The 13,194-nt window shown below is 43.2% G+C and overlaps 2 protein-coding genes across 12 annotated transcripts in view; both read left to right on the top strand.

The window, feature by feature from the left end:
* LOC121628724 (NACHT, LRR and PYD domains-containing protein 12-like) overlaps nt 1-13,194 on the top strand; it is a 2,607,341-nt gene that overhangs the window by 194,117 nt on the left and 2,400,030 nt on the right. The window lies entirely within an intron of this gene.
* LOC121628723 (histone-lysine N-methyltransferase 2C-like) overlaps nt 1-13,194 on the top strand; it is a 60,254-nt gene that overhangs the window by 1,660 nt on the left and 45,400 nt on the right. For all 9 annotated transcript variants that reach the window (XM_041967966.1, XM_041967967.1, XM_041967961.1 and 6 more), the window contains exons 2-10: nt 3,320-3,547; nt 6,602-6,681; nt 9,568-10,165; nt 11,514-11,693; nt 11,804-11,826; nt 11,970-12,059; nt 12,137-12,246; nt 12,334-12,484; nt 12,589-12,760. In XM_041967966.1, coding sequence (XP_041823900.1) covers nt 3,321-3,547; nt 6,602-6,681; nt 9,568-10,165; nt 11,514-11,693; nt 11,804-11,826; nt 11,970-12,059; nt 12,137-12,246; nt 12,334-12,484; nt 12,589-12,760 — 1,631 coding nt within the window. In that variant the 5' untranslated portion in view covers nt 3,320. The remainder of the gene's footprint in view (nt 1-3,319; nt 3,548-6,601; nt 6,682-9,567; nt 10,166-11,513; nt 11,694-11,803; nt 11,827-11,969; nt 12,060-12,136; nt 12,247-12,333; nt 12,485-12,588; nt 12,761-13,194) is intronic.

Raw genomic sequence — 13,194 nt, 5'->3', positions numbered from 1 at the left:
CAGCTCGCTATGTATGATTGAATGAGTTGTTCTGATTGAAGTTGGCTTCACACAGCGGTACATTTTTAGTGAAGAACTTTAAATGTATTATTTTCTTCGAGGAGTATGTGGTTCTGACTCCTGAACCAAATTGTAATGAGCTGGTCTCTGAGTGAAATGAAAAAGTGGCTTCAGATTCAGTTTTTTCCTCAGGTCAGCGCAGATCAGATCAGAGCTCTTGATTTTCAGTGAGGATGCTGCACTCAGGGCTGCAAGGCTGAACACAGGTCTGCTTTTCTTCCCAGTTTCGGTCCTGCTGCTTGTTCTGACTATCTGATCAGGAATAATAAACCAGCCTGTGGTCCAGCAGAGCCTTTGGGGTTCTGGCCTGGTTCTGAATATAATGTAACCTTATGTTAACACTATTGATGTTTCAGCTCAGGATGGGGAGCAGACCAAAGCCAACTTTTTCTGAGCACAGTTGCAAAGGATATGTTTGGATCTCTGGCATGTACTGAGTTCATGTCAAACAGAACCAGTGCTTGATCAGTTTGGGTGAAAGAAAACCTTTTATCTGCATTATTTTGGAAATATTTCTGACTGGATCAGTTTGAAGTTTCGTTGTTCCTCATCCAGAGGTCCAACTCTCCTGAAGGTGCAGACATGCATATAACAAGACTTGGTTTCCTGTTAAAACTTGTTCACATGTAGCTGATAGATCTTAAACTGTTGAAGATGAAGCGTCTCTGTTTCCAGAACTAGAATTTAAAATTTGATATATGTTTATTTATCATAGAAATAATTACAACTAATGATTTGTATGTTTCATCATAATGTAATAACACAAGATTAAAACCTCTTTTCCTTTCAGACTTTGAAAATAAACATCTGAGGTATCAAAGTCAGTTTCTCACATCCTTGAGAACATTGTCCTTCATTTAGTTGGAGAAACTGTGGACATTGGTTTTTCCAAGTTAGCCAGCTCTCCCTTTTCTTTTGGGTGAAAACACACGAGCGGCATGGTGTGTCTTCAAATTACGTGAGGTCTGATGAAGGTGAGGCTCCTCAAAATAAACTGTTGGTAGTAGCAAAACTCTTTGTTCTGCATAAGATGGTGCACAGAGATGATGTCATTATGGACCAGTCTGATGTTCTAAAGCAGCAATTCCCAACACTGGTCCTCAAGGCACACTTTCCTGCAGGTCTTAGATGTCTCCCTGCTACGACACACCTGATTCAGATTCATGGCTCACTAGCAGACTTGTGCAGAGCAGTCGGAGATCCATCAATTTGAATCAGGTATGTTGGAACAGGGAGATATCTAAGACCTGCGGGATCGTGGGCCTTAAGGACCTGGGTTTGGAATCACTTTTGTAAAATTGTGTGGAAATGCCATTTTTATGTTTAGTTTCATCTGACTGTTTCCAAACAGGTGAATAAATTAAAAATAATTCAGATCCTCTCAAATTATTTGCCAGTTATGTAATGATTGTGATATCAAGGTTCAGAACCTCTGCAGTGTTAAGTTGAACACCAACTCCACCTGTAGAACAACAACTGTGTTCTGTACAATATCTGTCAGTCCAGAAATGTTCCAGAAGTCCTGGTGAATCAGCTGAACAGAAGAAATGTTCCAATAATGTTCCACATTCAGACCTGAAACAGGTGAATCAACCTGGGCTGTGCTCCATTTAGTGGAAGTTTTGCTTTGGTTTTACAGAGAACTTTTAGTGAGGGGAGATTAAACAGAACAACATAATACCTAATTATATTAAAACACATTAAAACAAACAACTGGATTCTCCTGGAAATGTTCTGGAGCTTGGAGCCAAACTGTAGCCTACTTTTAAGAAGTGCTACTTAACTTGGTCAGATTTTCTGAGTGAGCCGCCTCCTAACGACGGCTAATCCAATATCCGTCTTTCTCCTTTCTCTTCTCCGAACTCTCTCCAGCCAGTAAAAGTCAGTCGGATGTTGACTCTTCTCTCATTTCTTCCTCTGTTGCTTTCTCTCTTTCTTTTCTTTATTTGATGAATCAGTGTGCATTAGAAACGCCAGCGTGTTGATATCTTGTTAAAATGTGACATGGTGCATAAAGCAGACCTTAGCTGTAAAGTGATGCAACTTTCCAGAAGCAAAAGTCGCGTTTTCTCAGCCTCTGGACTCTGCAGGGAAACGACGACTTAAGGAATGTACATAATAAATGTCACTGTGTCACCAATACAGGCCAGAAACATATTTTTAAGGTCAGAAAATTAAAGCACTTTGTTAAGAAAAGAGCAATGTTTGAAGAGAATTCACACGGTGTAATACTTATTCATTTTTAAGAAAATATCAATAAACATGTAGAAAACAACATCCTGGAATCCAGGTTGATCCCAAACATCCTCTGCGTTTATCCGACCAGAACCACAAACGGTGAACACTACAGGCAGAAAATATTGACATTTTATCCGTGAAAAATTCAAATGAATATATTTAAGTGTTTGATTCAGTGAACATATGCAGCTGTGATCTAATATTTGAATAATAACTTTGGTAGAAAACTTCCGTGTTTCTTCTTTTGTTTATTTTTTTTTATACTGAACTCTCTAACCTGCAGATTTATTTATTTTATTTTTAAATCTTTTTTTATAGAGAAATATTTATTGAAAAATAAAATGAGCAGTAAAATCTCCAGAAAACATAGGAAAAATGAGATAAAAATAATTTATAATAAATATCTCAGACAGATATCAGCTGTCCCATCATGGTGATGTTGAGGTTGCATTGTTTACTGCATCTTGATTGGCTGCTGTGAGCGCTGCGCTGTGATTGGTTGAATGAGCTGCTCGTTGTGGTTCGTCAGCATGCATCTGGGTCGCTGAGCTGCTACCGGTTTCATGTGTGTTTTCAGGACTCGTGGACTCCGTTCTAATCTGAGTTCAGTTGCTGTCACTTAAGTGAATACCTCTTGTATCGGATCAGAACTTTTACTGTATCCGGCTCAGATCCAGTCCTCAGAACCTGTTGTTCAGAAGTTCATACTGGAGGAATTCTGTAAACGCTGATCTGTTCATCTGCCAAGGAGCTCTGACAGGTCCAGACTAGGCAGCATGTTCTGGATCTGTGTGAGGAATCCTGTACCAGAACAGAAACGGTCACTTCTCAAATGCCTCCATACTGTAACTGCAGAACTTCAGGTTGAAGATGATTCCAGGGCTTCTTATAGATCTCTGTCCAGCTTAAGCAGTTTAACCATCAGACAGAAGCTGGAGTCTGGAGATGTTGGACGTGATGGACCTCAGTACCAGGTTGTTCTGACCCCATGTATCTTTGTGTTTGCTTTTTAATTACCCAGAATGCCATCTGAGGCTCAGACTCAGGAGCCTCGAGACAGAGGACCGGCCCCTCCTGTCACACGAGCCGGACGGAGCGCTCAGCTGGCCAAGGCTGCAGCTACTAGCCCCGCCCTCGAGAGGCGGCCCCGTGGGAGACCTCGGAAGGATGGGAGCAACGGGCGCTCTGCACCTCCCACACCGCCGCCTCCTCTTCCTTCACCTCCTCCACCCCCCAAACCAAGGAAGAAGTAAGTGTGTGTTAGAGCCTTCGTGTTGTGTTTGTGGGTCACACGATGAAGTTCTAGCTGTTCCGCAGAGTTCTGTTCTGGTTTGTGTTCAACCTGGTTTCAGATAGAGAAATGAGGTTCATTCAGACCTGGGGCTCATTTACAGAACCATTCAGTCTGTAAACAGTTAGAACCAGACAAGGTTCTGTTCATTGATCCGTAAGACTCCAAAACGAACCTCTGAAAATCAAAAACAGAACAACAGATTCCAAACAGACCTTTGAGTCAAAGAACAGCAGAAATAAAAGTTTAATTTATCCTCAAACCTCTGCTGGCACCCCCGAATGTAATCGTTTACATTATCAACAGTTTCTCAGGAACAGTAGTGTGTCTCTCTGTGGGGTAAGTTGTGATGGATATTTTACCCTTTAGGTGATCTAGACATTTATATCCTATCCAGGATGTTTACAGTCCGGCCACAAAATGTGCTGTTTATTCAGAGACTCTTTATGGCAGGGGTGCCCAAGTCCGGTCCTCGAGATCTACCATCCTGCAACTTTTAGATGCAACCCTTTTCCAACACACCTGAATCAAATGACTGGCTCGTTGCCAGGCCTCTGCAGAGCTGAATGACATGCAGATTGTACCTGATTCAAGCGTGTTGGAGAAGGGTTGCATCTAAAAGTTGCAGGATGGTAGATCTCGAGGACCGAACTTGGGCACCCCTGCTTTATGGTAAATCCACACTGAGTGATCCATGATAATAGCATTATTTATCACATTTTCATCATAAAACCATAACTATCACTACTATTTTGCCAAGAGACTGCTATTTAGACCTGGACAAACTTTCCACCAATCAAAGAGCTTAGATTGACGGTACTGTCCAATCAGGAGCAGCTAGAGATCAACCAGTGAGCAGAAAGTTCTATGTGTGTCTGAAAAGAAGAAAAATAATGCTCCTATGGCTGAAATAAAGCCAAGAAGACATTTCGGATGCACGGTGGCACCAAAAAGCAGCTGAGTTGGAGTTGGTTTTGTGAGGAATAACTGTACATAGCAATAAACAGCTGTTTTCTTGTTTTGGTTGGCCTTTATGCTGCTGTATCTGTTGATAAATAAATTTTACATAATTTTAACCTCATAATCTGACAACTGTCCTGTCCTGAACTCATGATGTTTGGATGTTGACTGGCATTAAAAGACTGCAGCTTCTGCATGCATTTTTACATAAAAAAAGACCAAAGATGGCAAACAAATGGCTTGGAGTTTCCAAGGTCAACTCAGATAATCCTGAAGAAAACGGTTAGATCAGCCCAAATGAGCAGCACTGACAGGTCAAACAGAACCAAGCAGCTGTGGACTAAACACAGTTCAACTGAAACTTACTGTTGGCATATGGATGGATATGTTGTGTTTAATACAGCTCCATGATTCAGTAAAACCTGGTTTAAACATCTTCAGTGGACACGTTTCATGTGTGGAGTCCACGGTCCACTCGTGTTTGGTTCCGTACCTCATAATAAACGGTCATCTCACTACGGATCATTACAATTTTAGGAGTCAGGGATTTGGACTTTTAGTGGCTCATTAGAAACTGGATCGCTTTAACCTCCTTATAGACCAGTTAGAATTGGCTAAAGCAAACGGTTTAGTCTAGTTAGAACCTCTTTATGGCTGACCTGTTTGGTCCAGTAGCTTCCAGTCCACAGAATGAGCCCAGCAGAATCTGGTGCTGTTACATGGCTGTTTGGAGTAAACAAATAAAGATGAGGCTGTCAGAACCGAGAAACAAGTCCAGCTACGAACATTTTTTAAATTTAATCAGTTCTGGAGATCATCTCATGCCTGTCTCATGGCCTTCTGTGCTGTCCTGACTCTCATTTTAGGAAGAATTTAATAAACGAGTCTCCTTTGAACTTTCTACAAGAAAAACCTTCCCACTCCAACAGAACCACTGGATCCACCTACTGGAATCAGAGAACCATTATGGATTCTTAATGGAATATCAGATGTCCTATTGGACCTGCACAATCGGCTCAGTCCATTAAAAAACCTGAGTAATGAGGTGATGAGGCTTGGATCCGTTCAAAAATGACCCGGTCACTGTGGGTTCTGAAGGCCTGGGTCCAACCTGACTCAGCCTGATTGGGTTCTGCTCAGAATCTGGTTTCTTTTCAGGTTTAAGGTTCTGGAAGTGTAGGATGTCAGCAAGGGTCCTCACAGAGACAGCAGAACTGTGTGTGTGTGTGTGTGTGTTGTGGTGAGATGTGTTGGGGAGGAAGTGGTGGGGGTGCATTCTGGGTAATGTGCAGTCTGACAGAAGGTGTGTTCTGGACTCTGCTCCAGGTTTTAACCACTGCCACACACGTGTGATTAACAGCTCCCCATGTGGTCAACTGGTCTTTTAATTAGGAGATTGTGGGTTTGATTCCTGATTCGGTTCTGAATGTTTCCTCCTGAAGTTCCTGACATGTCTGTAAATGAAGGTAAACTGCGATATGACTTGATGAGATGCTGCGCACACACCTGATGTGATGAAACAATAAGGAGCAGCACTTCATGGTCTGATCAGTGGGTCGATTCTTTATGTTGCAGTTGTGCTGCTGCTGTGAACACACTGCACCATCATCACGCAGGTGTGTGCGCAGCCAGAACCAAGGTCCAAAATGACATTACAGTCATTTAGCTGACGCTTTTATCCAAAGCGGCTTACTGTGGATCCAGTCCGGTTAAAGATTGACTGAAGGTTCTGAGTCAGAAACGTCTGAGCAGAACTGGGTTTGTGTCTGAAATGTAAACCTGACCCAGATCCCCCTGCAGGAGATTTTCTGCTGTTAAAGTTCTAAGATGTTCTCAGTGACATGTATCAAGAACAAATCTGTAGCAGTCTGGGTTTAGCTGAACTTACAGACCAGATGAGATGAGGATTGAAAGGTTAGAACCCTCTGACCCATTTCAAACTCTAAACCCAGAAATGTCCATTTATCACATTATCATTTCATGTTTTATAAAATAATAAGTGAACATAAGCTAACACCTGTTGATGTGTGTGTGTTCTTGCTGTGTGTCCAGGGGGCGGAGCCGAGGCAGAGCACAGGTAGACGATGAAGAGAGCATGGACGCCACGGAGAAGAACAACCCTGATAAGACAGGTGTGTTTGAATGATTGTCATCATGTTCACATGCAGCCATCTGGATCATAGAGCTTGTTTCATACCCTGCATTAAAAAAAGAGGTTTGTTCTTGTTCTCGAGGTGCCAAGAACGTTGAGAACAGAGTTTGAGCTCAATTATTTCATACTTCTTTAGAAACTTAATCTGTGGTTGGGCAGGGTGTGGCATGAGGGGGTGTCTGTGTCTTTCTCTGCCATGTTTTGTATTTATTTACATGCATCCTAACCACCTCCACCAGCTGTGGAGCTGTTCCATTCAGCATTGTTAAATCTTTCACATCAGCAAAAACGTAGAAATGACAACTTTTCTCTTCATGCTTTTCTGCATTAACCATGCCCACTTCAAATTTCCAACCAATCACACAACAGTTCTTGGACGCCACATGGAAAAACGTTTAATCAGTGATGATCCTGACGGTGTCATAGGTGAGAGGTCCACTCACAACCAATCAGAACAATGTGGAAGCTTCCTGTTTTCCGCCTGTTTACATCACTGACACAAACAGAAGCCAGACTACACCCATGTCAGTTTCTCCTCTTCGTTGGAAACAGACCAACTTTATCTGCAGACTTAAGTTAAAAAAAAAAAAAAAGGTAAATGCAGCAACACGCTGGAATAAGTGAGGCTGATCTTTTATGATGAGCTCAGCAGAGCAGCTGCAGGACGACCAGCTCATTTAAACTCACTTTTTCAGACTCTTTGCTGTTTCTTCACATCAAAATAGCTGAAATAACGAAGAGACGGAAAACTACAAATCTGAGTTACAGGTGGACAGAAATACAGTTTACAGGCTGTTTACTAAAGGTTCTCCTAGCTGTAGTTTCCCCAAAAGCTGAGAATGAAAGGTTTTAGTTTGCTGTTTGATTTTACAAAAAACCAAAACAAAAAAAAACTCAAAAGTTTTTTCCTTCAGAGAACTTTATTTAAAAATGCACAACTTAACTTTTGCCATTTTCTCACTGACCCTCCATCAATGGCTAATTCAGCATCCATCTTGCATCCTACCTGTACTGTGAGGTCTCTCCAGTCAGTTAAACACAGTCTTATGTTGGCTCTTGTCTCTGGCTCTCTTTTGTTTCCTTTCTATCTCCAATAATGTCTTCTAATGCTTCTTTGCTGAATCAGCTATTCAAAACGGCCAGTCTGTTCACATCTGCTTGGTAGCATGTAAAGCGTGTGAAAAGCGAAACTTGGCTGTAATGCCTCGAAGCATCATGGATGAAAAAGTTGCATAGTGCAGTTTCTCAGCCGCGGGACACTGCTGGACAGCACAGCTTCAGAAATACGCACAATATATGTCACTGTGCCATCGAACGAGTCCAGAATGCAGAGTTTTAATGTTGAAAAGTTACGGAGTGGGTCTTTAAGATTTGACAGATAGTAGTGACAAACAAACCTCTTCCCTAAAGGCCCATTTATGCTAACTTACGTACGTAACGTCCGTTTCAAATGTTGTCATATGTCGCCATTCCCATACTTCCATGCATCTTTTGTGTTGCCATGGTTGAGTCAGTTCCTCCACTCGTGGGCAGAGTTGACTCCAGTGAGCCATCGTCAGTTTCAGACACCGTTTGGCAGCAGTTTCTGCAGTTGTGCACGTCATTCTGCTTTTTTGTTCCCTTCCTGATCCTGTCCTCCTCCTCTGTTTGTTTCTTTCGCTGGTTGCACGTCAGTTGTTCTGCTCAGCACTGCCTCGCGATTTCCGCTGGTATTACTCCGTCTTCTGCGTCAAGCGACGGTAGCTAAGCTTCCTGAAAACGAACAAAATTATGCGCGTAACCCGAAGCAGAAGACGGACGAAACTGTCCGTCCGTCTGTGTATCCGTCTTCTGCGTCGAGCATAAACGGGCTTTTAAGTGGTGCGTGTATCACCCTTAAAATTTCTATGTGATCATATCATTTTTCAGAGTGCTGTAACAAAAACACCAGGTTTAGGTGTTAGCCTCACCTGCTGTCAATTTCACTTAAAAGAGCGGGTTCAGAGATATGAACTCAAAAATATATACTGAATCAGAGTGTAAAAGTGGGATAGGATGGTATTTCGATATATTTGTCATTTGTTGCCATGGAAATAAAAACAGTCAAATCATCTGGTCCTACTTGCCTACTTAAATTATTTTTTTATTCTTGTTGGCCCAATATGTTAATAAAGTAGGTTAAAGTTATCAGATCATGAAGGTGAAGTTGTGCTAAAAATAAAAGAAAGCAAACATGGAGATGGTAAACATGTTCTATGCAGTTAGGGTGAGGCAATATATCGAGATTTTCAAATATATCGAGACTTTATCAGACGCATATAGAAGGAAGGAATATCGTTTATATCGAGATATCTTGTTTTGAGTTAAAATAGTCTTTTATTTTGCATTTTGCATAGCTGTATTTTTGCTATGGTCATTGAAAAGTATTTTTAATTTTGTTTTAGGAGCATTTAATTTAATATAAACATACTTTAATTTCAGTCAGCTGTTTTAATGCACATGCGCTGCTGATCCTTAATAAAAGTATATTTAGGCTGTAAATTAGAACTGTCTCTTTGGTTACTTGACAAAAAATATATATATTGAGATATATATCGTATATCATGATTTAGGTCAAAAAAAAAAATATTGAGATATAAGATTTGGTTCATATCGCCCAGCCCTATATGCAGTATATCAAGGTAAAATGAGCTGAGACCCCTGAGGGTTAAAATATGATTCAACGCTTCCTCTATCCTTGGAGGGAAAGAAGATAGGGGGAAAAAAAAACCTACATTACCTACAAGAGATGAGGCAGGAGGAAGGGTCAGTGTTCCTGACCTGCCCAATCTGTTCGGTTCTGTCATATCAGTTCTGTGATCTGATGGGTTCTGTGTGTGCTCCACAGAGACGAGGGAGGTGAAGGACACGAGGGAGGTGAAGCCGTCTGGACGCAGGCGTTCCACTTCGAGGAGAAAATCCAACACAAACCCTGAACCCAGCCCAGATAAGCTCAGTCCACATCCTTCGCCCGATCCTGACCCAGATCCCCTCCAACCCGACCCCATATCCCCAAAGTGTAGCCCAGAACCAGCGCCTGGTCCTGAGGAGGAGGACAGACCCAGCCCTTCTCCTGCTTCCCCTCTCCAGGCCCCCAGTCCTGGGGGAGACCCTCATGTCAGCCCCCTGCCTCCATCCCCAGACCTCATCCTAGCTCACAAACCAGATTCTGATCCGGTGGAAGAGGACCGGCCCAGTCTGAGCCAAAGCCCCTCCCACATAGAGGTTGCCTGCAGTCCCAGCAGAGTTACCAGGGAGACAGATGAGGGTGAAGCTAGTCCAATGGAACAGAGTCCAGACGCGAGTCCCCGGTCCAGTCCTTCAGTGTCCCCCTGCCTGCGGCTGGAGGATGAGGACGAGGACTCCTTGTCTCCCCTGTTCCAGCGCTCTCTGTCGGAGGACTCGGGGGGCTCTCCCACCCCTATCTTAGAACACACCAAAAAGCGGTAAGTTAGAGGGTGTGTTGTTCCTGTTTAAAATTCCACATCATAACCAGGATTAGGCTGAGTTTAGGATCAGATGATGAACAACTTCTTCTGCTGAATTATAACCAGCAGCAGTTTAGCCTAGACCCCCCCCCCCCCAATGTACTGATCTGTTTCTACAGCCAGTTGGTTTAACTTTAACACTTTTGTGCTAAAATGGTTCCAGTTTAAATGTACAAACAATTATTTCTGTTTCATTACGCTTAGACATAAGTGGTTTCAGGTCAGCATCAACTATTTGCTGGTATTGATCCAAGTGGCAGAACATCCCTCTGTGTACTTTCAGCTCCTCCAGATGTTCAAGTGTTGCATCACAGTTTGTGCTTTAGCTTTACTTTGTTGTAGAAATAAACATCTGCTTTGTGTTGGAGTGGAGCTTTTAAATGACGATTATCTAGAGCAGCTGCACTCTGACTTTCTCACCTGAGTTTCTGTTTGACCCGTTCTCCTCTTTGTTCTGAAACTAGTTGTTGTTGGCCAGAGTTGGTTCCTTCCAGCTCAAGCTAACCAGTGCTAGACCAGAACCAGTGTAGTGCAGTGTCAGATCAAACAGTTAGAACTGAGCTTCTACATGGACATGAAGTCAAAACAGCAGCAGAACATGAGTTTAGAGTTCCTCTCATAGCGCTTTCAAACAGACTCTGTTCTGGTTCTGGGTCCAGCTTTATTCTGGAAACAATCGGATTTCCTGAACCTAGGTGTTTTCTGCTGAACCATTCTGCATTAACACTAGTTTAACCAGAACCAAATTGGGAGGACTTTACTCTGCAGAAATAAACATAAATAGCTTAGAGATTTGGTCAAGTTGCCAGGCTCCTTTACAAACCCCTTTTTCACAAAATAAACAGCATGATAAGATGACTGAATAAATTTTGGAGGATGTAAGGATGTCAACACAAGCTCACATAAATTTTGAAATTCAAATTGTTTGCCTGGTTGGCAACATGACAACGCAGCACCTTTCAGGTCTTACGCTGGTTTCATGTTGATGTTTCCATCAACACAATGACATGGCAGAAACTGGTTTCTAGAAGGTTCAGATGTTTAAACTGGAACCAGAGCCTGGTTGAAGGTGGAATAGAGGTGTCTTTGAACCTCTTACTGAGAATTTTCTTCAGTGTGCGCTGAACTACACATGGCCGTTTCCATGGTTACAGTACAGTGGTAACAGGAGCAGCAGGACTTTCCATGATGCAAATGAGTCAAGCTGTAATCAAAGTGGTTTACCTGGAGGTGGTCTAAGATGTTTACCTGCTCAGGTGTGTCTACAGACAGACTCTCACACAAACACCACACCTTCTGTCTGCAGTGTGAAGCAGTGTGCCTTCTGTTACCGTGGCGACCACCCTCCTCTGGGACAGGGTCGCCTGGTGGTGTTCGGCCCGACGCCTGGCTACATCCCGCTCCACATCCTGAACCGCCGCACCTCCTCCGACCGAGACAGTGACTGCCATGACCACTGCTACCGTGGCAACCAGGCCCCACCCACGTGAGTGACCTAATTTCCTGTTTATGGTTGGACACCCAGAACAAGAAATGATGTGATTAATTAACTGTGTATGTCTGTGTGTGTGTGTGTGTGCATTTGCGCATGTGCAGGTGCAGCAGTCCAGAACAGTGTGGTGAGTCCTTTTCATTCAGCTGGACTTTCTCTACTGATCATGTGACCTGCTCTGATCAGAGAGATTGATCAGCAGCAGATGAATGTCTTAGTGTGTGTGCGTTCACGTGTGTGTGTGTGTTAACATTTGTGCTGATGTTCCAGATGAAGAGTCTTCCTCAGAGTTTATAAAGCAGCTCGGACCAATCGGCCTTCCACATGACATCAACGTCCAGCTACTGTTCGACCCTACAGGTACCTCTTTTTCTTTCACCTCCTCCTGTCTGAGTGTGTGTGTGTGCTAACGTGTGTGTGTGTGTGTGTGTGTGCAGGTCAGTGTTGTGCTCACCTTCAGTGTGCTGCGTGGTCAGAGGAGGTGCATCGAGGGGAGGGTCAGTCGCTGCTCTACGTGGATAAAGCCATCGATGCAGGAAGTACTCAGGTGAGTTTAACTGTTGGATCATTTAGCCATCTGCCTCTGAGTTATTTGCACCCTTTCTAAGCTCCACCCTCTCTTCTTTCTGTCCAGGTGTGTGTATTCTGCCAGCACCTTGGTGCATCGTTGCGTTGCCAGGTGACTGGCTGCGGGCGGAGCTACCATTTTCCATGCGCTGCTGCTGCTGGAGCACATCAAGACTGGAAGCAGAGACTCACACTGTGTACAAGACATACACACACAGGTACACACAGTGACCTCACCGTGTTGTCATGATGGTTTCACACAGTGTTTGTTGAGAGCGTCTTCTTCTATGGTTTTAAATTGTGCGCGTGTGTATGTGTGCAGACTCCTCACAGTGTGTGTTGTGCTCGGGTGGCGGTGAGCCCAGTGGCCTGTTGATGTGCTGTTGCTGTGGTAACTGTTACCATGGGAGCTGCCTAGATCCTCCTCTGAACCCGTCACCTTTGTGTCGGGCTGGCTGGCAGTGTCCTCAGTGTCGAGTGTGTTGCAGCTGCAGGTAACAGAAACACACTAAACAGGGTCTTTGATGCATTGTTTATGTTTTTAAAATAACACACACTTCATCTTTACTGATTGTGGTTGTTTTTATTTACAAACAGACAGAATCCATACACTGTGTTTAAACTTAAAGGTCCAGTGAAACTTGTTCTGAAAATGCACATTTAAATTTGAGATTGTTTAGATTTACAGTTCTAAACCACACTAATTTATTTCCATGAAAACTGGCAACAGCTGCAGACACATGTTCAAACATGAATATAAATACAGTATATGAAGCAGAAATACAATTTGTCTGTGTACTGTCCCTTACCATGACCTCCAGTATTGAGCTTTTGGCCACGCTGTGCTTCCATTGTTTGCAGCACATACACAAACATAGCGGAACGTTGACACTTGTGTTCACAGCAAGTATATCCCAGCCCTTTACAT

The sequence above is a fragment of the Melanotaenia boesemani genome, chromosome 18, assembly GCF_017639745.1.
Source record: "Melanotaenia boesemani isolate fMelBoe1 chromosome 18, fMelBoe1.pri, whole genome shotgun sequence".
In the NCBI taxonomy this organism is placed as follows: Eukaryota; Metazoa; Chordata; class Actinopteri; order Atheriniformes; family Melanotaeniidae; genus Melanotaenia; species Melanotaenia boesemani.
The sequence above is the reverse complement of the archived record's forward strand: the minus strand, read 5'-3'. Positions and strand labels throughout refer to the sequence as shown.